This window comes from Paramormyrops kingsleyae, chromosome 7, assembly GCF_048594095.1.
Source record: "Paramormyrops kingsleyae isolate MSU_618 chromosome 7, PKINGS_0.4, whole genome shotgun sequence".
In the NCBI taxonomy this organism is placed as follows: Eukaryota; Metazoa; Chordata; class Actinopteri; order Osteoglossiformes; family Mormyridae; genus Paramormyrops; species Paramormyrops kingsleyae.
Window position 1 is genome coordinate 3,539,778 of NC_132803.1, and position 24,016 is coordinate 3,563,793.

Genomic DNA, 24,016 nt, shown 5'->3' on the forward strand with positions numbered 1-24,016 from the left:
GCATCTTGCACGCATACTTATCCATGCAGGTATGCATGCATGCACACAACAGCCCAGAGACACTAATACACATTGTAAAAATGTACAAATGTACAGGATCATGCACACACGCAAACTCATACCCTTATAGCTGCACATGCAAACACGCAGTCATGCACGGGTGCCAAGTGGACACTCTGACGCGCAATTAAACGCACATGCGCCCACACATGCGCCCACACATGCAGACGCAGACAGCCAGTCTTCCCTGAATTCCCATACGCTTCACTTATTCTGTCTCGTCCTGTTATTTATTTTTTTATCTGTCACCCCCCCAATCAGACTCGACCCACTTCCCTGGCTTCATATGCACACCTACCTCTCCAGTAAATTGAGCCGATTCTGATTCCTCTACTCCATTCTAAGCCCACACCCAGTTTCACAGAGTGGATTGGCCTGTTTCTCTGTGAGACATACTGCTGTGACAATGCATCTGGACCTATGTGTCATAATTAAAGCCTTTCGATGGTTATTTAATATGTCAACTGGGTGATTTAATATGTCGTTTCACCTCTGATGTTTAGTCAGTTTCATTGTCAAATTGCACATCACTTGACTTTAATTACAGCTCTGCTTTCAGAAAGTCATTATTGTTACATTCGGTAGGTAAACAGTCAAATATGTGTGACCAGACACCGTGGTCTAAAGTGAGAGCCACTTCCTGGTGATGCACTGCATTCTGGGTGTCCTGTTCAGCAATGGCCATCGGGGACTTGGAGCGGAAACCACGTGGTCACAGAGTGACAAACATGCCACCCGCTCTTTCCTCTCCCAGAAGACCCGGGCGTTTAAGTGCCAGAAAGGGACTCCTCTCTTTTGCTCTGTGCTTAACTGTGTGAGCGTTACTAACCTGAATTACTCCGAAATCAATGTGCAGCCCATCACCCAGGTGGACAGGAAGGTGGCGGACGGCTCCCCTCTGGCCGGTGCCAATGGCGGGAGGCCCAGTCCCCGGATGCAGAAGCCTGCTGGGACCTCGCCCCGGCCCAGACTGACCCGCAAGGCGCTGATGAAGTGCTGCCTGGTCAAGTGGATCCTCACCGGTACCACATCAGATGGGACAGGTAGGGGGCGATACTGAGATTACTTCACAGTGGATCCGGGATGATTGTGCTGGTTAAGGGTGGTTTGGGGGGGTATCTGGGGAAGGCCCTGGGGTGGACAAGGCATAATACACTGGGAGAGCATAATCCAGCATTCCACTAACATGAAGCAGTCATGACTTCACACACAACCTCGGTGTCCCTCCACACAGACTTTTCTGCAGTTAATCATGTCCAGCCAGAGTCGTGACTTTTCCTCCCCCCACTTTCATCCGCATTGTCTAACCTCTGGGGTGTCGCCCCTGTGGCTTCACCTGCTGGAATCCATGGGAATCCTGACACCCTCCCCAGTGACACCCCCCCCCCCCCCTTTGACATTAGCACTGCATCCGCCTGAAGGTTTTTTCTCTCCATTACAGTTTTGTATTGATTTATTCTATTTAACATTCTAGACTCCTTGGTGGTGTCATCATGAGCCTGAAATCCAAAGCCAAGATAAAACAGATTCCAGAAAAAAACCCAGAATGATTACAGTGACTTATAAATAAATTGCATTCATTTAAAAAACAGAGTGATATAGTAATTTCAGCCCTAAAGGGCAATAATCTGCTGAAATGGGCCGGTACAGATTAGTGACTTTTAAATGACTTTTAAAAACTTTTGATTTTCATTTTGTCTATTGATTACTTTACATGTGAGTGTGTATCCCAATTGACATAGTTACACTTTTTGTTACACTTACCTGAAAGTGCATGCAGTTGTTTCCATTTTTTTAACTTTAAGAGATTACTTGAGACATTCATTCTTTTTACAGTATGAATTTTGGAGGAATGATTGAACTTCATGAATTAAGTTGCACTGAGATATTGGCAGCAGATTTTTCTAGTATCCCTGGATACAGGGTCTGTTTCATTAACTGTTGTGCAGAGAATTTTATTGAGCTGGTGCCCTCTAGTGGTGGGAAAAGGATTAGTGGTACTCCATCCATCCATCCATCCATCCATCTTCCAAACCCTTATCCTGGAGATGGTCGATGGTCATACTTAGATAACTGCTAATGGCTACTAGATCAATCGGTGTAACATATTAAAATTCCTCATAGAATTCTTAAATGGTTTTCAAAAGATTGCGGATCTTTTAATAACTTTTTTTTCTATAAAAGGCTGGTGTTCTTTTCATTCTATTGGACACAAGGACAGACAAGATGACCCTTATTAACACCAAAGAAGGTAAATCCACATCTCAGATACAGATTTAGAGCGCCCTCTGGTGGAACATTTTAATCATGACAATACAATATAAATATTCAAATATTCCCAGTAAAGGGTATTGAAATACAGCAGAGATAGGTAACTTGTTGTTTTAACTTATTTTGTTTTATGATTCTGTGTAACTCAAACTGCACATGTGTTGATCCCCGATTCAAAGAAGATGGAGAACATTACTTTGCGTAGTGTTTGCAAGTCTGGAGAACAACATGATCTTGGATGATGTTGGAAAACCTAATAACAGTTTTTCCAGTTCACCATGCATTACTCTCCTCATATTCCTGTATCCATCTGTAGTATTATACACTGCCAGCAGAGGGATTCTGCTACCATGTGTGACAAAGTCATCAACGGTACTGGTTAATCAGATTGGTTAATCTTACCTGCGTGTCCTGGTAAGCTCTCTCCGGCCCTGTTTACACTTGGTTTTAAAATGTGTCTTTGGAGATGGGATCACAAGCTGACACAGCACTGTTTACACCTCTGTCTGTCATGTTTCTCCAAGGTGACGCATGATAGACACAGCTGAGGACTCGTGTTGAGATTCCATTACCACCTGCGTCACTTCTGCTAGAAGCTTAAATGGCCCTGCATACAGTTATTGCAACGTCCAAGTCAGGGACGCATCAAGATGCATTAGTGTTTACACTACAAAAGATGTGTGGTCAAATACGTCCCAGACCGCCTCGGCAAGAGGTTTGAGTGACCGGATCACAATGTGCCTTAGTGGTCATTTCTACTTCTGTTTAACACTGTCTACTCGTCATCCGATCGCCCGAGACACATTTTAAAACCAAATGTGAACAAAATGAGTTTGTTCCTCAAACCCTAGTTTAGTTGCAGTTGTGTTATTGCCCCGCCCCATTGCAACATCCCAGAAGTCCATCATCTACTTGCAGATCCTCCCCCCCCCCCCCCCACATTCCCATGGGGCAGCCTGTCCACCTTGAACATCTTCTCCACCTTGAGCATATAATCTAGGACAATGCCCTGGGTCCCATCTGGCATGTCACTCTGCATCAAGCTCATGATCATCCTGAACTCGACCTGTGAGATACACCTCGCTTCCTCCCAACACGAAACAGCTGTAGATCCCCCCCGCAATTCCCCATTGTACATATTTGGCTGCTTTGCCCATATAAAGCTGCAAACCCAGATGTTGGTTCATGGCCACCGTCATCTCCCACCTCCCACTAAGCCGCACTTCTGCAGCGTGCCATCAGTCCTTCCCAGCACGTCCATAACTGCTCACATGTTTCCATCCACTGGCTTCAAGCTGGAGCCCGTATCAAGTTTGAGAGTTTGGTGCTGATATTCGAGGCAGATAAGGTAACAGCATCATCCTACCTCCAAGTTCCTAACAGATGCTCCTCGCTGTATTCTTGCTGTCCTCAGCATGAGACCGGTTCCAGGCCTGAATGGCTGGAAATGGAAACCTTGTCAATTTTTAGCCTTGGCACTTGTGTGTTATGAAGCAGTATCCCCCAACCCCCAAGGTTTACAGAATCTTTTCATATCTCCATGACATGACTCTGAACTCACCCATATGTTCTGCCACATCTACACATCAGTGCATTTGATAGTCAATCAGATGATTCTGATTGGTAGGACATATGGCAATGGTGATAAGTCACAACTACTCCTGGCCTTTGGTCGAATTGGTCAAATTTAACTTTACGTCAAGCTTAATTTAAGCATTTAATTTATTTTATTTTATCCCAGGAATTCATCTGAATATGCTTAGTAACCTATTGTTAAGATAATTAAGATAATTAGCAGGTTGATAGCAATGCATTCATGCATTGTTTCCTGCTCAGTGTACACAAGTATCATATTATATGCATATTATATAACCTCAGCAGCTCATATATAAACATGCACAGCATTTACCAGCAGTCTGCATGGTTTGGTATTCGGTGTTTATCTCATACAGCTGTGTTTTACCTCCCCCCCCCCCTTGTAAAAACTCCCCTTCCCAACAGACAAGTGATAATGCTCTTGGTTGAGGTTTTGTGTTCAATGTGCACTAGAGCAAAAAACCTGAAAGCCAACATAGTTAGTTCTTGCAAGATCCCTTTATATAATCCCCCTGCAAGATCATGTCACATCAAACCGAAACCCACAATAAAAGCTTATTGTCTGTTGTCTCTGTGTTTTAGGGTAACTGAAATCAGTTTAGGTGTTTGTGTTATAGGTGTAGTTTAACAGCCAAGTGATTCTAGCAGTGGATTTCTCTAAGGGGTTGTTTTGGCAGGTATTTAAACATTCCAGAGGTCAAATGAGAAACTTAAAGTGTCTCAGCCCTGTAACCCGAGAACAGGATGGCCTGGGTTCAACACGTAGATGCGGCACGTAGTCCTGCCCCAGGCAGCACAGAAGGTGCCAGAAGCACCAGTGATATTATTTCAGTATTATCCATTTCATTTTCCATGACTAATTATTTTGTACAGGATCCGAGTGGGTCTGGAGCCTATCCTGAGGAACGCCCTGGATGGGGCGCCAGGCCAGCGCAGGGCACACAAACACCATCAGCAATACAGGGAGACAAATTCACCTAACCATGTGTTTTTGGACCAAGGAAGACGACACAGAAGCTCCGGACACAGCGAGCCTGCAGTGGTTCATATTTATAAAAGCACTTATCGCGTCAAACATGATCTGTTTGTATTGAATTCCTGTTGGCACAGTAAAGGTATGTTTAAAATGTTTGGGATTCCGCCCATTGAATTTATTCTTCTTGCTATTACGTAACCTACACATGACCTACATCTATATGCACTGATCTTACAGTTTTGTGTTTTTACACTCGGAATTTACTGAAATGCTTCAGTTATTACCTCGTCCAGATGAACAATTCCAGCTGTCAGAGTTTACAAAAATGAATTGAACTTCCATCTGTTTAGTCCAGCCACCTGTCCCAGTGAATCTTCTCCGTGGTATTTTCACTCACTCATTGAGTAAAGTACTTTGCCTTTGGGCTTCTTGGTATCAAATCTATTGTGCCTTTTCTGTTTCAATAATTCTGTTAGTACCAGAAACACTGCATTATGCATTAAAGTCGATGAAGAGGAGCAGTGTTCAAATTAAAGTGGCTCTGTAAAATTTTGGGGGGCAGTTGAGGGATGAAGAGTTTGCAGTCTTTTTAATGGCCCCCGATTGACGAGCTGTGATATTTTCTCTGTTTGTAAATCACACACACGCGGCAGTTGTGATGTAATTTCTATCAAGGGGGTCGGCATTAGACACCGCATAGGGGTGCCACGCTCAAGGCCACGCTACGGCAAAGACCGGAAACAATGGGGCAGCTCTGTGGGGACTCCGCCCGATGATAAAAGCGGGACTCCGCCCGATGATAAAAGCGGGACTCCGCCCGATGATAAAAGCGGGACTCCGCCCAATGATAAAAGCAAACCCCGATTGTTCACGGGCCAGGGGAAATGTAGCAGACAGTCGGAAAGTTGTTAGGCCAAATATCGTATATACTCCTTTTCTACCCTCTATTGGCACTCCAACCACCAGAAAAAAACTCACACTGGTCCATTTGGACGAGTGTGGTGCTGAGGTATCACCTGCCACATGGTTGCACTCAGGTTCTCACCCCTGAGGTGGTTTGTCGTGTGGTGGGTGTGGCAACGCACTGTAATCAGCGCACACTCCTTATGCACTGTAATCAGCGCACACTCCTTATGCACTGTAATCAGCGCACACTCCTTATGCACTGTAATCAGCACACTCCTTATGCACTGTAATCAGCGCACACTCCTTACGCACTGTAATCAGCGCACACTCCTTATGCACTGTAATCAGCGCACACTCCTTATGCACTGTAATCAGCACACTCCTTATGCACTGTAATCAGCGCACACTCCTTATGCACTGTAATCAGCGCACACTCCTTATGCACTGTAATCAGCATACTCCTTACGCACTGTAATCAGCGCACACTCCTTACGCACTGTAATCAGCGCACACTCCTTATGCACTGTAATCAGCACACTCCTTATGCACTGTAATCAGCACACTCCTTATGCACTGTAATCAGCGCACACTCCTTATGCACTGTAATCAGCGCACACTCCTTACGCACTGTAATCAGCATACTCCTTACGCACTGTAATCAGCGCACACTCCTTACGCACTGTAATCAGCGCACACTCCTTACGCACTGTAATCAGCACACTCCTTACGCACTGTAATCAGCGCACACTCCTTACGCACTGTAATCAGCGCACACTCCTTACGCACTGTAATCAGCGCACACTCCTTACGCACTGTAATCAGCGCATACTCCTTACCTCTCTACTCTCTATGATCATAATGACAAGTATGGGGGGTAAATTTGAAGCATGACTGACTGCAAATACCGGCATTTATGTGATTCCTTGCTACAGGATTATAAAGACTCCCGGATGGCCACAAACTAACATTAAATAAGTTTGTACTGCAACGCCATATACCTTTACATAAGTTTGTACTGCAACGCCATATACCTTTACATAAGTTTGTACTGCAACGCCATATACCTTTATATAACTTTGTACTGCAACGCCATATACCTTTATATAACTTTGTACTGCAATGCCATATACCTTTACGTGGTTTCTTTTGAGTCACTGTTATTGTTGTTTAAATTTTTTTATTTAGTTTTGAATTATTTTCTATTGTCATTTGAACTAGTTTAGTTTCAGTTTTTGGGGGTTTTGTTAGTTTTTATTTTAATGATATAAATCTATTTAGATATATATTTTATTTTATACTTTAGTTTAGGTTTTAGTAATTTTATTTCTAGGGACAGATGAAAACTTGTAGGACTTTGCTTCCTACAACAGAATATCGTGATGTCATTGGCTGTTTCTATGATTCCTTACTCGAGAGTCCTAAAGATAAAAAAGTAATTACTTCAGCTAAATAGTATTTAAAAACAATAACGGAAAGTATTTGCCGTTGTTTCATTTGGTTTCGGAAGCAATATTTATAGTTCATGTTCAGTTGTAGTTTAAATTTTATTTTTGTATCGTATTTTATTTCAGTTTATGAAAATGTTTTTGTTAATGATAATCATGCCTTGCGTACCATAAATACTATAAATACATAAATGCACGGTCAGTTTTTAGTAAAATTCTTGCTTATTTTTATAACATTCATACCACACTTCATAAACGTAGGCCTAACTTTAAGTGGTCTTCAGCTCTGCCCCAGGCCTGACGTCAAAGTCCATGCTTTCCTGGTGCGTTGGCGCTAGAAGTATGAACATTCAGGATCGCAGACGGTCCAGCACTGCGTTGCGCACACTGTACCCGCTGTCGCGTGAAGTATGAAGCAGCCTTCAGGAAGCTGCCGTTGATTCATGTCTTCTGGCCTCACAGATGGTGTGGAGACCCCTTCATCTCCTCCGCCTCCTGCTTGTCTCCCTTTTGCTCTCCCTTCTTGCTGCTTTCTCCCCCCTGCTGGCTAATGGCTTCGGGCCCCTTGCTGAGGTTAACCTGTCTGTCTCCACCATTATGATGCAGGAGTTGAAGTTAAAGGCTCACTAACACTGTAGAACCTGGCATATGATCTTTAAGGGCATCGTCGATTTGAGAAATTGTGTGTAATAAACTCGCATACAGTATATGTATTGCCTGAGGAAAATTGGACCTGTATAGGTGTCTGCAAGATGTTGTCATGCCTTCCTTACTCTCTATTTAACCATAAGTTATGAATGAAAAGGTTTTTTCACGTTGTTCTGCTGAGAAAAGACATTTGGCAAGAGGGGGTTCTCAAAATGGAAAAGACAATGAAAGAAATGAAAAGTGAGAGATGGAGGGAACATGACCAAGGACAGATACAGGGACAAATATGATAGACAGAGGAAAGATGTACAGTAGGTGGTCAGAAGCAGTGACCTGTACAGACTTTTTGAGAGGCAGGTGACTAAACGGGGGTGTGACCGAATGGTGTCAACCTGGGAGGTGGTCCCACTTGGTTCCTAGTATGCGTGATTGTCGCACTTGGGGGACACTTTCATTTGTTCAGGTGAAAGAGGCAGATCCTCAGGCACTGCCAGCCCTCAACCCCCCCTCCATATGCCTGGTGGGATGGGACCTGTGATGCGCTGAAATGAGGCCCTGAATGTTACTCTAGATGGAATTACATGCTGTCAGTTGTTATGTGCTGTCAGTCATTATGCGCTGTCAGTTGTTATGCATTGTCACTTGTTATGTGCTGTCAGTTGTTATGCAATGTCACTCATTATCGCATAATTATGCATTATGTGCTGTCAGGCCTTATGCACTGTCACTCATTATGTGCTGTCAGGCCTTATGCACTGTCACTCATTATGTGCTGTCAGGCCTTATGTGCTGTCACTCGTTATGTGCTGTCAGTCATTATGTGCTGTCAGGCCTTATGCGCTGTCACTCGTTATGTGCTGTCAGTCGTTATGTGCTGTCAGGCCTTATGCGCTGTCACTCGTTATGTACTGTCAGGCCTTATGCGCTGTCACTCGCTATGTGCTGTCAGGCCTTATGCGCTGTCACTCGTTATGTGCTGTCAGGCCTTATGCGCTGTCACTCATGTGCTGTCAGTCGTTATGTGCTGTCAGGACTTATGCGCTGTCACTCGTTATGTGCTGTCAGTCGTTATGTGCTGTCAGGCCTTATGCGCTGTCACTCATTATGTGCTGTCAGGCCTTATGTGCTGTCACTCGTTATGTGCTGTCAGTCGTTATGTGCTGTCAGTCCTTATGCGTTGTCACTCGTTATGTGCTGTCAGACCTTATGTGCTGTCAGGCCTTATGCGCTGTCACTCGTTATGTGCTGTCAGGCCTTATGTGCTGTCACTCGTTATGTGCTGTCAGTCGTTATGTGCTGTCAGTCCTTATGCGTTGTCACTCGTTATGTGCTGTCAGACCTTATGTGCTGTCACTCGTTATGTGCTGTCAGACCTTATGCGCTGTCACTCGTTATGTGCTGTCAGACCTTATGCGCTGTCACTCGTTATGTGCTGTCAGACCTTATGCGCTGTCACTCGTTATGTGCTGTCAGACCTTATGCGCTGTCACTCGTTATGTGCTGTCAGACCTTATGTGCTGTCACTCGTTATGTGCTGTCAGACCTTATGCGCTGTCACTCGTTATGTGCTGTCAGACCTTATGTGCTGTCACTCGTTATGTGCTGTCAGACCTTATGTGCTGTCACTCGTTATGTGCTGTCAGACCTTATGTGCTGTCACTCGTTATGCGCTGTCAGTCGTTATGTGCTGTCAGTCCTTATGCGTTGTCACTCGTTATGTGCTGTCAGACCTTATGCGCTGTCACTCGTTATGTGCTGTCAGACCTTATGCGTTGTCACTCGTTATGTGCTGTCAGACCTTATGCGCTGTCACTCGTTATGTGCTGTCAGACCTTATGTGCTGTCACTCGTTATGTGCTGTCAGACCTTATGCGCTGTCACTCGTTATGTGCTGTCAGACCTTATGTGCTGTCACTCGTTATGTGCTGTCAGACCTTATGTGCTGTCACTCGTTATGTACTGTCAGTCATTATGTGCTGTCACTCGTTATGTGCTGTCAGTCGTTATGTGCTGTCAGACCTTATGTGCTGTCACTCGTTATGTGCTGTCAGACCTTATGTGCTGTCACTCGTTATGTGCTGTCAGACCTTATGTGCTGTCACTCGTTATGTGCTGTCAGACCTTATGTGCTGTCACTCGTTATGTACTGTCAGTCATTATGTGCTGTCACTCGTTATGTGCTGTCAGTCATTATGTGCTGTCAGACCTTATGTGCTGTCACTCGTTATGTGCTGTCAGTCGTTATGTGCTGCCAGGCCTTATGCGCTGTCACTTGTTATGTGCTGCCAGTCATAAACTTCTAACAACCACCAGTGGAATGTTTGACAGTCCCCAATGATTGACAACACCTGTGAACTCCACCCCCTGGGGCTGTTGAAGCCCAATTTCTCCCTTCAGTGTTTATATGAAAGTATTTCTAAAGATATCTAAAGATACTGTGGGGGTGTGGCACTGGTAGATGAGGATGAAAAGTGGGAAATGCAAGAGGAAAGAGGGAGAGATCAGTGTCTGACGTACTTCAGGGACTGGCCATATGACAGACATAGGATGGTGTGATGGGGGGGAACGCGATGGTAGTCTTTGTTCTCTCAGTCACAGGGTCCTGCACATTCCATATGGAGGCAATTTTAATACACCAAAAATCCCACTGAACAAGTTCCTTCCAGAGATGCTGCTGGTGGAATTCTGGAAATCATTCTGTAAATTTATAGACATCCAATCTATGAAAAGTGCACGTTTTTTTTCTCTTGGATGGGGTATATTTTTGTTTCACCTGGATGTGGAATTGTTTTTGGTCTCAATGAAATGGAAGGTGATACTCAGACTTTGGTAAATATATTTAGAACTTTTCAAAGAGCAATAGTGTTGTTTTTGGTACACAAAACTTCTGCTCTCTGATTTCTCTCAAGAACTGTCTGAATAAGATATACTGCAGAGCTCTAGTCTCAGCGATTCTGATTAAAAAAAAATAGGGACTTTGAATATTTATCTTGTTATTTTTTTCACTTATATAGTGCTTGTGTGGGTGTGTGTGAGAGAGAGAGCGTGAAAGAATATCTTTGAAATTAATTCGCGCAGGTCTCAATGTGTCACAATTAGCGTCTCATGACGGACACACGATCATCTAGCATCGCTGCTGGGAATCTGCTCTGTCTCAAAGAACGCTTAGCATCCCCTCAGCCGCCACTTCTGTGGAAACCATAGAGAACAGGACCGTCGTTAGGGAACCCTTCAAGGCAAGGGACCAACGTCAATCAGATTCCAGCACTTCCGCGACTTCCTGTGGAGCACTATGTGAGGGGCTTCGGCGTGCAATTTTGACGGACACGCATCAGCCATCGTCTTTGTCATCAAGGGCTTCCTTTCTTCCCGTCTTCATGCCGGGTCTGGATCTCAGTGGCTTTCCCGTTTTGCCTGAGTAGGGGTTCAGAGGAACGCTGGGAACAGAATAATAAAATGAAGAACCACAGAACCTTCATGGTGACTCACCTTCCCTTTCCAGCAAGATCACACTTATTATAAAACCCTCTGTGTATCCGGCCTGCACCGCCAAAGATGGATCCTCACAATGCTGACCCACTTCACTAGTTTTGGGCTGCACCAGTCCCTCCAGGTTGCGAGCTGCATCCACCCGGAGTGTACGCCTCACAACCTGTCTGCTTTCCCATCCTCCCTGCACCCACACCGCTGCGCACTGCCAGCGGCCCCCGGCCACCGGGGCTTCTGGGGCATGGAAATCCTCACCATTGGTGTTATCATTGTCTTGTTTGTGGTGGTGTTCAAACAACTGTGCATCTTGGACCCTTTGCCTATAGAAGGTAAGGATTTTATAAGGAATAAAACTGTGTTTCTGTTAAGTGATCGAAAGTTGGATGATGGATGGATAGATGGATGGAGAACCTGGGGCTATGAACATAGATTGTTGAAATGAATGACGAAATATGTTCTTGCACTTTTTTTTTCCAAGATGCGACACTGTCCCTTGGTGCTGCGTATGTGTAAATGTTGGTCAGCTGAGAGAGTTTGGAACACTTAGTTTTGCAATTACTGACAGCTCCGTACGTGTAAAGGACAGTAGGTGGAGGAGCCTGAAAGCATTACTACAGAAAACAGCCAATGATGAAAGCTCATTATTTGGGATCAACAGTTGTCCCTGGCTTTTAGGTGAGAGTTACTCAGTAGCATCTATGGAGGAAAGACAGCTGAATGGAGTTTTTTTGCCTGTGTTTCCCACAATATCGTTATGTTTACATTACATTAAGTTAGCAATTAAGTTATCCAAAGTGACATATTATTCAATGAACGTTGTCAGCCGATCACTGGAGCAGTGGGGATTACGGACCCGATGGCGAAAAGACTCTGCTGACCACAGGATTTGAACTGGCAACCTTCTGATCACAGGCACCTCACCTGCAGAGCCACACATCATCCCCATAATTTTCCAATCATGCATAAGGAAATGTGTCTAAACAGTGCAGGTGTAGTAATGCCGCAGTAAGCCGCCTGTAATTTCCATGTAGCAAATGAGGCCTTTCAGACACACATCTCCTCTTACCTTATTGGTCCCAGTTGCATTACGTCCAGATGGGCCTGATGCTAACCCCGCCCTCCATGATTGTTCCAGACCCACATCTCCTGTTACCTTATTGGTCCCAGTTGCATTACGTCCAGATGGGCCTGATGCTGACCCCGCCCTCTATGATTGTCCCAGACCCACATCTCTCATTACCTTATTGGTCCCAGTTGCATTACGTCCAGATGGGCCTGATGCTAACCCCGCCCTCCATGATTGTCCCAGACCCACATCTCCTGTTACCTTATTGGTCCCAGTTGCACTATGTCAGGAAGGGCCTGATGCTAACCCCGCCCTCCATGATTGTCCCAGACCCACATCTCCTGTTACCTTATTGGTCCCAGTTGCACTATGTCAGGAAGGGCCTGATGCTAACCCCGCCCTCCATGATTGTTCCAGACCCACATCTCCTGTTACCTTATTGGTCCCAGTTGCATTACGTCCAGATGGGCCTGATGCTGACCCCGCCCTCCATGATTGTCCCAGACCCACATCTCTCATTACCTTATTGGTCCCAGTTGCATTACGTCCAGATGGGCCTGATGCTAACCCCGCCCTCCATGATTGTCCCAGACCCACATCTCCTGTTACCTTATTGGTCCCAGTTGCACTATGTCAGGAAGGGCCTGATGCTAACCCCGCCCTCCATGATTGTCCCAGACCCACATCTCCTGTTACCTTATTGGTCCCAGTTGCACTATGTCAGGAAGGGCCTGATGCTAACCCCGCCCTCCATGATTCTCCCAGGCCTCTCATATACTGTTTTCTTGCCTATCTTCTTCCCACGGTTCGTCAGTGTGGCTCCTCTGCTCCCCCACCCTGCACAGGCCCCTGGGCTCCCTTCCTTTCGCCTCCTGCTCTCCTCCCCTGCTGGGCTGACAGGCACAGCTCATCCGCTAAACCCCTTGACGCTCCCACTGTTTATTTTTCCTCTCTTTCTCCACATCACTTGCTCCTTTCGTATTATCTTCGTTATTTCATTGCCTAGCTAATGCTGAATTCCCGCCCCTCCCTCCCCATACAGCTGCATGAATTCCTGAGTTCATGTCAGGCCAGTGCTCTGCTCAAGGGCTAAGCAGTATTACTCCTGCGGCCGCTACAAAAACCCTTCATCTAATCTCACCTTTTCCAGTTGAATATCCTTGCCTCTATACCGTTTGCCTTTGACCCTACACTTCTTAAAAACTCCCCCTATTTCAGTAACATAAATCTTTCAGAGATTCATTCTTGAGGTATCATCGTTGGCTCACAGCACCAGAGTTGGGGGCTTTGAGACCTTCCTGCACCCTGTATCTGTGTGGAGTCTCCCCCAGTGTGCCACAGGTGGTCTCCTGCGGTCCTCATGTGCTGAGGTGAAATGGCATGTCTCAGTTTCCTGTTGCTTGTGTGTGTTTGTTCTCTGATAGACTTGTACACCGACCACGATGTACCTGGGCCTTGCATTCTCCTCTCCTGCTGTTTTCTTCTGATCTGTCTATGTCCCTCATGCAGTCCAGGTTGTACCACATCCTTGTGTTCTATGGTTCCTGGCATAGGTTCCGCCCCACCTTTCCACCCCCATCCCCCAACTCCCTCCCCCCCCTCGACACTGCTCAGGTTGACTGGCTGGAAGATGGACGGATGCTTCTCTCTCGTGTACTATGTGGCCATGCTGCTTCTTCACCGCTCTGCCGTCTGCTTCCTGGCCGCCCACTCCGTCTCCTCTCCGTGTCTCTCCTCCCACATCTCTGCATGGCTTTTTTATCTTATTCTCTCTTCTGAAGCACAGCTCGCTACCAAATGTTTCGTTTTCTTCTCCATCTCATGTAGCTATCAGAATGTTTCTGCGCGTTGTTAAAAATACAAAAGTACTAAGCCAGAATTGAACTTTTCCGTTAAATTAATTTAACTGAAATTGTGTTCATTGTAATGCTGTACATTGTTCTGCTCCCACTCTTTGATGCAGACTTATTGTTTGCAGCCAAACCAGATTTTTACAGGCTTCATTTAACAAAAACAGATTATATTATGCAAGCGGCATCTAGTGAAGTATTGCAGTGTTTTTTTCCTGTCAAGAATTCCATCCATCTAAGTGGTTATCCGATACTACAGGGGATTTCAGCGTTTCTTACACCAGGGACGTCCAGATGAGAAGAAATTAGAGTTAGAGACCCCACCCACTAATGTGTGATCATATAAGTAACTAAGAACTATGCACTAGGGACGCTTTAATCTTTTTTTTTTCCGAGGGGTGGTGCCCCATGAATATTTTTTCTCTGAACCAGCAATTACCCCCCCCAATATGTCTGTGAAGGACCCACTCTAATAAAGGGTCATTGTGGGGGCCTGGAGCCAACTCTAAGAAGCAAAGGAACGTCCTGTAATACCCAGAGGAAAGTCACACAACACATGCAGAACATGCAAGCTGCACATACAGAGAGTGGGGGAGGCGACCCAGGAGGTGCGAGGCGATGGCGTTAGCCATCATACCAACCCTTCTGTAAGGATTTCTCTTCCTAATTTTTTAAATGAGCTTGGTAGATTTTTTTCCATTGTACATATACTGTATATGGAGGGAAACATGCAGTGAGTCATCCATGAAACCAAGGCTACTGCTGCTTATTGGTTAAGAAAGTAAGGCAGTGGAAACATTTACACTGCCTAACGCTCCAGTGATAGAAGATCATCTTTGTTTGGTTTATCTGTGTTTTGCTGGGGTTTCCACAGAGCCCCCCTGTCCCTGAAGGAGGGGGGAGAGCTCCTGTGGGGTTTGGCTCAGTTGTCCAGCTCACACTTACCTCACAGCTGGCTACCTAACTGATGTGCTGCTTCACTTTCAAGTTTAATTTTTCATTGCCTTCTATGTCAGAAATTATTTTCTGTCTTTCCCTGCATCTCTCTAATCTCTTTTTATCTCCCCTTTTCTTCCTCCTCCATCTCTCCCATGGCTACATCTCCCACCTCACATGTCCGCTCTCTCTGAACTTCCTCTCTCTCTCTCTCTCTCTCTCTCTCTCACACGCACCCACATACATGCACACACACGCACATGCACACACACACACACATGCACACACACACACACGCGCACACACACACACACACATGCACACACACACACACGCGCACACACACACACACATGCACACACACACACACATGCACACACACATGCACACACACACACGCACACACACACACATGCACACACACACATGCACACGCGCACACACGCACACACACACACACATGCACACACACACACACGCGCACACACACATGCACACACACACACACATGCACACACACATGCACACACACGCACACACACACACATGCACACACACACATGCACACACGCACACACACACACACGCAGAAGGCAGTGAGATTGACCTTGAGCTGTCTGCTGCACGCTACCAGCCGCAGGGCCTGGACAAGCTGGCTGCCCAGACCAAGTTCACCAGGAAGGAGCTTCAGTCGCTCTACAGGGGCTTCAAGAATGTAAGACGGGGAGCCAAGCAGGGTATGGGCGGTCTGGGTGGCATCATATTTTGGGTCGTGGGCGTTCTGGGTGGCGTCATATTTTGGGTCGTGGGCGGTCTGGGTGGCATCATATTTTGGGTCGTGGTCGGTCTGGGTGGCATCATATTTTGGGTCGTGGTCGGTCTGGGTGACGTCATAATTTGGGTCATGGTCGGTCTGGGTGGTGTCATAATTTGGGTCGTGGTCGGTCTGGGTGGCGTCATAATTTGGGTCGTGGTCGTGCTAGGTGGTGTCATATTTTGGGTCGTGGTCGGTCTGGGTGGAGTCATATTTTGGGGCATGGTCCATTGTTCCTTATGTTGGTTTCTCCCAGTCTGTCCTATGCCTTACACCTTAGTCTGCACTGCAGTGTCTCTCCAGGACAGACGTTCTGTCCATTTACCCCAGTCTTTGCTGTCCCTCTAATAGGAATGTCCCAGTGGGCTTGTGGATGAAGAGACATTCAAAACCATCTATTCTCACTTTTTTCCTCAAGGAGGTGAGGGGCATCTTGGACTCCAGTGCAGTCAAGTAATGTAACTTTCCATCTGATATATAGAAATAGAGTTTGCCTCTGATATATAGAGAGGTAATAGTGATGAATGATAAGACGTTAAGAGGTCAGGAATTGTGATATACGTAGAAAAAGTTGGCAGATTGTCTTAAACGGCAATTAATAACTTGAATAAGTTGCCCACCAGTCACTGAACTCTCTCCAAATCATTACAGATTCCTCCAAGTATGCACACTTCCTGTTTAACGCCTTTGACTTAGACAGGAGCGGATCTATCCGATTTGAGGTGAGACTTTGATATGATATCTATGTGCTAGCAGAACAGGAACACATATGAATACGACTGAACACGACTGAACACAACATGAAAAAAACTCAAGACACTGTGAAAGAACCCAATGGAATGAAACAGAACACAAAACGACATTGAAACAGATTCGAACAGAAAATAATATTATTCAAATCAAATTATTTAATATATTTATATACACTTACATGCTTCTTGTGAATGTTCTATGAATGCATTATGAAGGTGCATTGAATGTTCTGTGAATGAATTATTAAGGAACTATGAAGGTGCAGTTAATGCAAAACATTATCAAATACAAGATAATACAGCAGACCAACAGAATGCCTTCGAGATGAACCAGAATGTAGCTGTCCATTTTTAGCTGTGGTATCACAACATTTAGAAGTTGCATCAAACAGTCGGGGTCAAAGGGCATGTTTTTACATCCTCGACTTTAGCCTTCAGTCAAGAGGCAGGGGGAGACATGACTTTTATGTTATTTTATATTTATTTTTGGTAATAGAAAGTATTTTGTTCTGCACCCTGTCACTTTAAGAAACCCCATCTCCTCCTTCTTGCCTGTGTCCACATCTTACAGTCTGTGCTTTGTTTATTTTGTAACACTTACAGTTTCCTGGGCTTCCTGCCGCTATCTTTGACCGTATCTATCGCCCTTTGCTATGCATGCCTACAGTGTACTTTGCCCAATGAGTCGGTGTATGAATGTGAATGAAATGGCCCTTAACATTCAACAGGATATAGCAAAAAAAAAAAAAGAAACCCACTGTGAAGTGTGAATGTGCAAGAGGAATATGGGTGTGACATCTCATATGGTGCTTCTCCACTGGCTTACAGGAACCGAGCCGTACCGCGAAGAGAGACTAGTTACAGCACGGTTCCAGCTCGCTTCGGTTTTCCACTGCAGAAGGGCCGGCTCGGTAAAGGCGTTGCTGGGTTTGGAAAGCGACAGTGATGTAACACTTAAGAGACGTCTATGTACTGTTCACATGGTGTACATCTTGATTTACTATCTGCAAATTTTTCTTTTTTTTTTTGTTTTTTACTGTGTGCTAATTTCCACACATCTGTGAGAATTGCTGTTTATGTTAGCATCAGACACTAGAGGAATTAGCATTCACTTGTGTGAGTTTGCATTATGAATCCATTCCAACTGTTCTACAGGACTTTTTAAGTAGGAAATGTTGGAAATTTTCAAGTTCTGAGTTATCGGGAATGCATTAATAAATCGTGATGTGCAAAACGTCTAATTAAAAAATTATAAAATATGCTGTTTTTTCCTTCAAATAATCCATGCTTATTGACGCAGATCACTAGTATCTCCATGCTTTCAACCAATCAGAGGGTGGTGATGCAGCAGCTCGCTTTGGTCACGCTTTTGGCCCTGCTAATAAGCAGAGCTGCGTCAGCACTAGTGCGGCTCAGGTACGGCTCGCATGCTTTGCAATGGAAAACCGCCGGTTTGCGGTGCCACTCGGGTTCATCTCGGTTCCTGGTGGCAGTGGAAAAACACCAGTAGTGATGACGTCATCAAATCAGCCAGGTCCCAGCATGCCATGCGGGGGGCAGGCATACTGATCGAGTCAGCTGCTCTACCCTTAACTACTGTGTCACGTGGGGCTCATTGCAGGATTTCGTGCTCGGACTCTCCTTGCTGCTCAGGGGCTCTGTGACCGAGAAGCTGCACTGGGCTTTCAACCTCTATGACATCAATAAGGATGGATATATTACCAAAGAGGTGTGTGACTCCAAGAAGGATTGATTACCTCATTTGGCAGTGTCTAATAGAGTCTTTATGTGTGACTAGAGTTTATTTTAAGCAGATAATATTTTGCGGTTAGCTGATGTTTCTAAAGAATATCAGTCAGCACGAGACTTACCACTAATTCATTTTATGTTATGGTTGTGTCATAAATGATAGCTGGCCAAAGACTGGTTTGACTGACTCATGTGCTTGCTGTCTGGCAGGAGATGCTGGCCATCATGAAATCCATCTACGATATGATGGGTCAGTACACTTCCCCGAGGCTGCGGGACGACGCCCCGGTGGAGCATGTGGAGAAGTTCTTCCAGGTGCACCTCCCACACGCTGTCCAGTGCTCCATCTGGAAGAGCTTACCCCTTACATAATGTGTGATACCATGATACACACATAAGCATTCCAGACCCTTACTGCATTGTAAGCAGTTAGGCTATCACCAACTGTTTAGATCTGCAGATCCTTTTATCAGATTATAGCTATACAAAATTATACTGACATTTTTGCAAAGATAAAGAAGCAACTTTTATTGTCTGCCTCCTATCAATTTCCTCACTCAAGGGTATGACAGTAGGACCCTTTGTGGATTAAAATTCAAACTGTGGCAAAGTCATAAAACAATCTCCTTAAGTGGGATACAGTGACTGTTTTAGGGTATTTTAGATTATTATGACTCCTTTTGTCCTTTGCCTGAACCATAAGTATGAACGGTATGATTTACAAAAAGACCAAATGTCTTAAATTCTTTCTTTTTTCCAGAAAATGGACAGGAATCGGGATGGAGTAGTCACCATCGAGGAGTTCATGGAGACCTGCCGAAAGGTATCGCCGGGACACAGAAAAAGCCAGCGGTGAATGGTTTACCTGGTTGACTGGTTACAGAAGTGGGACAAGGCTAGCATTACACCACAGCCAAAAGCTCAGATAAATAAGCCTCTGTCATTCAACATAGAAAAAGCCACAACACAGTCATTCACATCAGTACATTATTTTCTTCTTTTCTAGGATGAGAACATCATGAATTCCATGCAACTGTTTGAAAATGTTATCTAGGAAGAACCTGCCATGCTACTTGGTCGTAATCTGCCGCACCATTCCTGCATTCTCAACACCGACAGAACACCCCCCCCCCTCCCCACCCCTGTGCTCTGTGAAGGCCGCAATGTGAACCTGGCAAACACAGCAGATATGTTCTCTGCATAACAAGAGGAGGACTACATGTGTGTCAAAGAGCTAAGATGCTACCTTATGGGAGTTTCTGTCTTTAGGAAAAAAAAAAGATAAGGGTAGATGATTAGAAGAAAACTACTGAAGAAAATGATCAGTTTTTCTTTGCTACAGATTTTGTTTTTGAAGAGAGGAATATGAGAGAATATGGCTTGCTGATGCCCTGGGGCCTGTAACGTCTCTGCATCCTCCCACTTTGCTGACCATTCCAGCTCAGCAGGGGATCATCTGGACTGGGATAATGATACTCACGGCTTTAGCCAGTTTGGGTCACAGGGCTACTATATAAGTCGGTGGGCCCTACATCAGCAAGCAAGACTGAAGATCACTATACTGAAGGAGAAAATGAGTATGCTCATCTAAAGTTTGCTATTTAAGGTTTTGTTTTGAGAAAGGCATATTACAAACCTTGCATTTGCTCTGAATTATACTGAATACCTTAAATAACAATGTTGCATTTACTCTACAGTTATAGAGATCAATCACATATGATTTTACAATTGTAAAGGAACACAGGTGGACACCTGAGCCAGAATAGAGTAGAATAATAATCTCTGTTCTCTGTAGCTAACTTGAGACATATCTCAGTGGGGACAATATTGTTTTATCCAAAAAAAATCTGTAATAAATGACCTGTAACTGAAATTTATAAACAATATAAAGATGTAAAACAGAAAACCTCCTAAACAAATAAAATGACTAAGTTTGGTGTATTCTTCTTTTTCAAGGTGCCTCATTTTAAATTATAACTGTAATCCAGGAGTCTATAACTGTGGTCTGGGAGAGTTACTGTCCAGCAGGTTATCTATCTATCCTAAAGTGCCAAGGGGAAACAATCAAACCTGTCACTTTCCAGCTCAGGTATTGCAGCCAAGCTTAATTCAACTCCTTTCAAAACAGGTTACTTGAAAAAGAGCACTGTATGACCAGCAGGGGGATTCCCATTCTCTGACTCGTAAAGAGAGAGAACACAAAAAGTTCTCTCATTTGGCATGCAGGGGATTACCTAGATCACACCAGACATATTCTCTGGTATGGTTCTTTAATGCTTTAATAGAATGTACCAGGCATTCAGTTATAATCCTTTTGGGGAAGGGATTTATACTATCCATGCTTGTCGGTACTCTGACCCCAGACTGGATTGTACTGTAAACTCAACCCGAGAGATGTCGTACTCAACGCCTGCTGATGGCCATTGCTCTGAGCAGATGTTCCTTTAAAGTATAAATATCAAATTCAACTTCCATTGGTTTCTGTGGTAGAACATCTGGAAGCAGTGACAATTACACTAGAGGAATACGGAGACTAAAGACTGCAGGTTCAGTGCAAGCTGCCAAAGATTTCTGATGTATTTAGATTGAAGTTAGAATGTTATTATTGTTATTACACCTGCTAACAATAACCCAACATTTACCATGCTAACTCAGACACTGATAATTGTGTCCAGTATTTACCCACGTCGCTCTACAAGGTTAGATTAGGGGATCAACAGATTTGACACATTTTTCATCCACGCCATTTAAATTGCAGAAAAAAAACCTTCTGATTGGTGTTCGAACATGTGGCCGATTCCCATGTTCACGCCACTGATCGTCTGATGAAGAGCAACTTTCGGGAACGGGAAACAGTTTCTGGCATGATGAAGTCAGCGGTGCAGTCATGAAGCTAATTTATTTCTGTATTGGCCCAAATATAATTTAAATTTACATTCAAAAACTTGGGATTGTCTTATATTCGAGGACTACAATTTAAATGGTATTATACACATTCAACAGTAGATGGCGTAAATTACTTACCTCCTGGCCGTATACTTCAAACGTAATCGACAGAATCGACGTCGATTTAGCAATATGACGTCGTATAAGCGGTTGTGGCCGCGTGTCGATTCTGTTTATTCTGATCCCACCCGCTACCCAGAATAAGCTGATATGTGTGTATGAAACACACATACATATGAAACTAATATATGATATGTGAAACTGATATATGAAACTAATATGTGTATTCCAGTAATTTTGTTAATGGTAAATATCTTAACCGAACAATGGTTGCGGAGGAATGCGTGTAACCGTGAGTGTCTTGTAAATTGTTGGCTTCTCTGTCCGTGGTGCTGCTTATATTAAATCAGGAGTATCTGTTTAAAAAGAGAGTATTTTATTTTAAAAGGGTTATTATGTCTTTCATTATAATGACTCAAAAACTCACCACGATACTTTTTTTCTGTGCTGTTTGGGAAACATTCTGCGCTCTCTGTCGTTGTGCATGGGCTTTGTGGTACTGTATCGATTATAATCTATTGTTCCCCTTCCCATAAAAAAAACAGGCCTACATTTTGATGTTTGCCGTTTGACACTTATTGTAATGCAGTTGCACGTGGTTGCTTTTTTAACATGGATACGGTTAACTTCTTATATGTTCATCTCAAATAAAAATATTTTTCTTTGCAAAAATGAGATTTCAAAAAACGTTTTAGTTATCGAACACGTGGGGGAGTTGTCTAGCTTATATTCGGCCCAAAACGGAATACAACAATCAGAAACGACTGTTACTGGCCGAGGTGCTGACGTTTTCAGCTGAATGGCAGGTATGCGTGATTTCTATCGGCTAATGTGACAACTCAAATACTGAGGCCCGTCAGGACTTAGGAAGTCCGTATGTTCTCCAGCATAGGTGATCATCCTGGGTTATCTCCGGCGATTTAATATGTATAGCCTACTTGTCACATGTATAATCGAAAAAAAAATCTGATCCATGTAAAAGAAAAAAAACAATGTGCTATACTGTATACTCAAATACGAGACCTATATTTGTCGAAAAAATCCAATATTTGCTGTCAAATCTATTGTATTTGCCACATGTGGTTTTTAGCCTCTGTACTGACATGAGAAGGATTCGTTATTGTCCCGTAAAACTGGACTATGATCTATCGTAGATTGAAGGCAAAACTTGAGTTAATTTGATATAATATACGTTCTACACATTTTCCTCGAAATTTAAAATATTTTGACATCAATTTTTGCTTTTACACACGTGCCTGGTCCGTGAGCTCAGGCTGTCCTTGTCCTTGGTTTATCTTTAGTTACCTCCTACGATACAAAGATATTTGGGGTACTGGTTACTGCTGAAATGAATGTGTCGGGACAGCGCGTACGTGTGAGCGCGGCGATGCAGCTCGAGAGCGGCGCGCTGTTTAGTGCCATCATGCACGGCCTGCTTTCCGCGTTACATGTGAGTAAGGCATACTCACTGGGAAATTATTTGATTGACATTTTAAATATTGTTACTCCTTTTTGAAGTAGTACGTGTCCCACTACTTTCGCTGGCTTTACACTCTCTTCCCTCCAGTCATATCTACCCATTTACGCATATGCTTAAATTACCCTGATTGTATTAATTATTCTGCAAGACAACGTGAATCGCCGGTTCGATGGATCAGTAGATTGCATTTTGTATTCAACTTTCAGTGGCGTGCAATTTGCACTTCACCGAAAACGCGTCGGCTTCATCCAGGTAGGCCTACCCCCAAAATTTCTCCCGGAGTACAAACACATGTGAATTAGGTGAGTGAGTGTGTCTAAATTTCCTTTTGTTGAGTAGACTTGTATTTCTGAGTTCCTTGTAATGGATCAGCATCCCGTTCGGTGTGTAGGCTATATTGGTCCAGATTCATCACATTGTTGGGTTGCATAAGCGGTTTCTTTTAACGAGAACAGATGGATGATGATTATATTTCCTCAGTGATTGGATGGGAAATTAAAAGGTGGTGGAACCGCTACAGATTCGCGCCCTATATCAATGAACGCTGTGAGCTCTTGGGGGGGGGGGCACGTGAGGGAAATGACAGAGAAGTTTGTGCTGTGGTTTCAGGTGGGATCAGACCTACTTTGAAATTGCAACCTTTGAAAATGATATGAACATATATGCCTGTACACATATCACAATAAACTGAAATAGTGACATTTTTGAAATTTATTTGGGGTCAGTGTGTTAGGTTTTAGGTAATCACGACAAGAATATAAGTCTGGGGAGCCCAGTCAAAAAAAGTTTGAATATCACTGTCCTATATAATTATAAAACGTCGGCCGCCTTTGGTTTGGACAGAGCTGGTTGTAATGATGTGGGGAGAAGCCATCAGTTTTTTAGACAGTAGTTTACCTTTACTTATTCCTTTGATAAACATTACTCTAACTTCCGAAACTCACTGAACTAGGAGCATAAACTCAGTATGGG

At 44.2% G+C, this 24,016-nt stretch overlaps 1 protein-coding gene across 4 annotated transcripts in view; it reads left to right on the forward strand.

The window, feature by feature from the left end:
- The window catches only part of LOC111861158 (calsenilin-like), a 34,838-nt gene extending 14,339 nt beyond the window's left edge, over nucleotides 1-20,499 (forward strand). For 2 of the 4 annotated variants that reach the window (XM_023845515.2, XM_023845513.2), the window contains exons 2-9: nucleotides 917-1,103; nucleotides 15,834-15,958; nucleotides 16,409-16,478; nucleotides 16,709-16,779; nucleotides 18,431-18,538; nucleotides 18,769-18,873; nucleotides 19,319-19,381; nucleotides 19,565-20,499. In XM_023845515.2, the coding sequence (XP_023701283.1) occupies nucleotides 917-1,103; nucleotides 15,834-15,958; nucleotides 16,409-16,478; nucleotides 16,709-16,779; nucleotides 18,431-18,538; nucleotides 18,769-18,873; nucleotides 19,319-19,381; nucleotides 19,565-19,612 (777 nt within the window). In that variant the 3' untranslated portion in view covers nucleotides 19,613-20,499. Of the gene's footprint in view, nucleotides 1-916; nucleotides 1,104-10,883; nucleotides 11,721-15,833; nucleotides 15,959-16,408; nucleotides 16,479-16,708; nucleotides 16,780-18,430; nucleotides 18,539-18,768; nucleotides 18,874-19,318; nucleotides 19,411-19,564 lie in introns of those variants that run through there. The other 2 variants (XM_023845514.2, XM_023845512.2) reach the window with 2 other exon arrangements.
- Nucleotides 20,500-24,016: the final 3,517 nt, after the last annotated feature.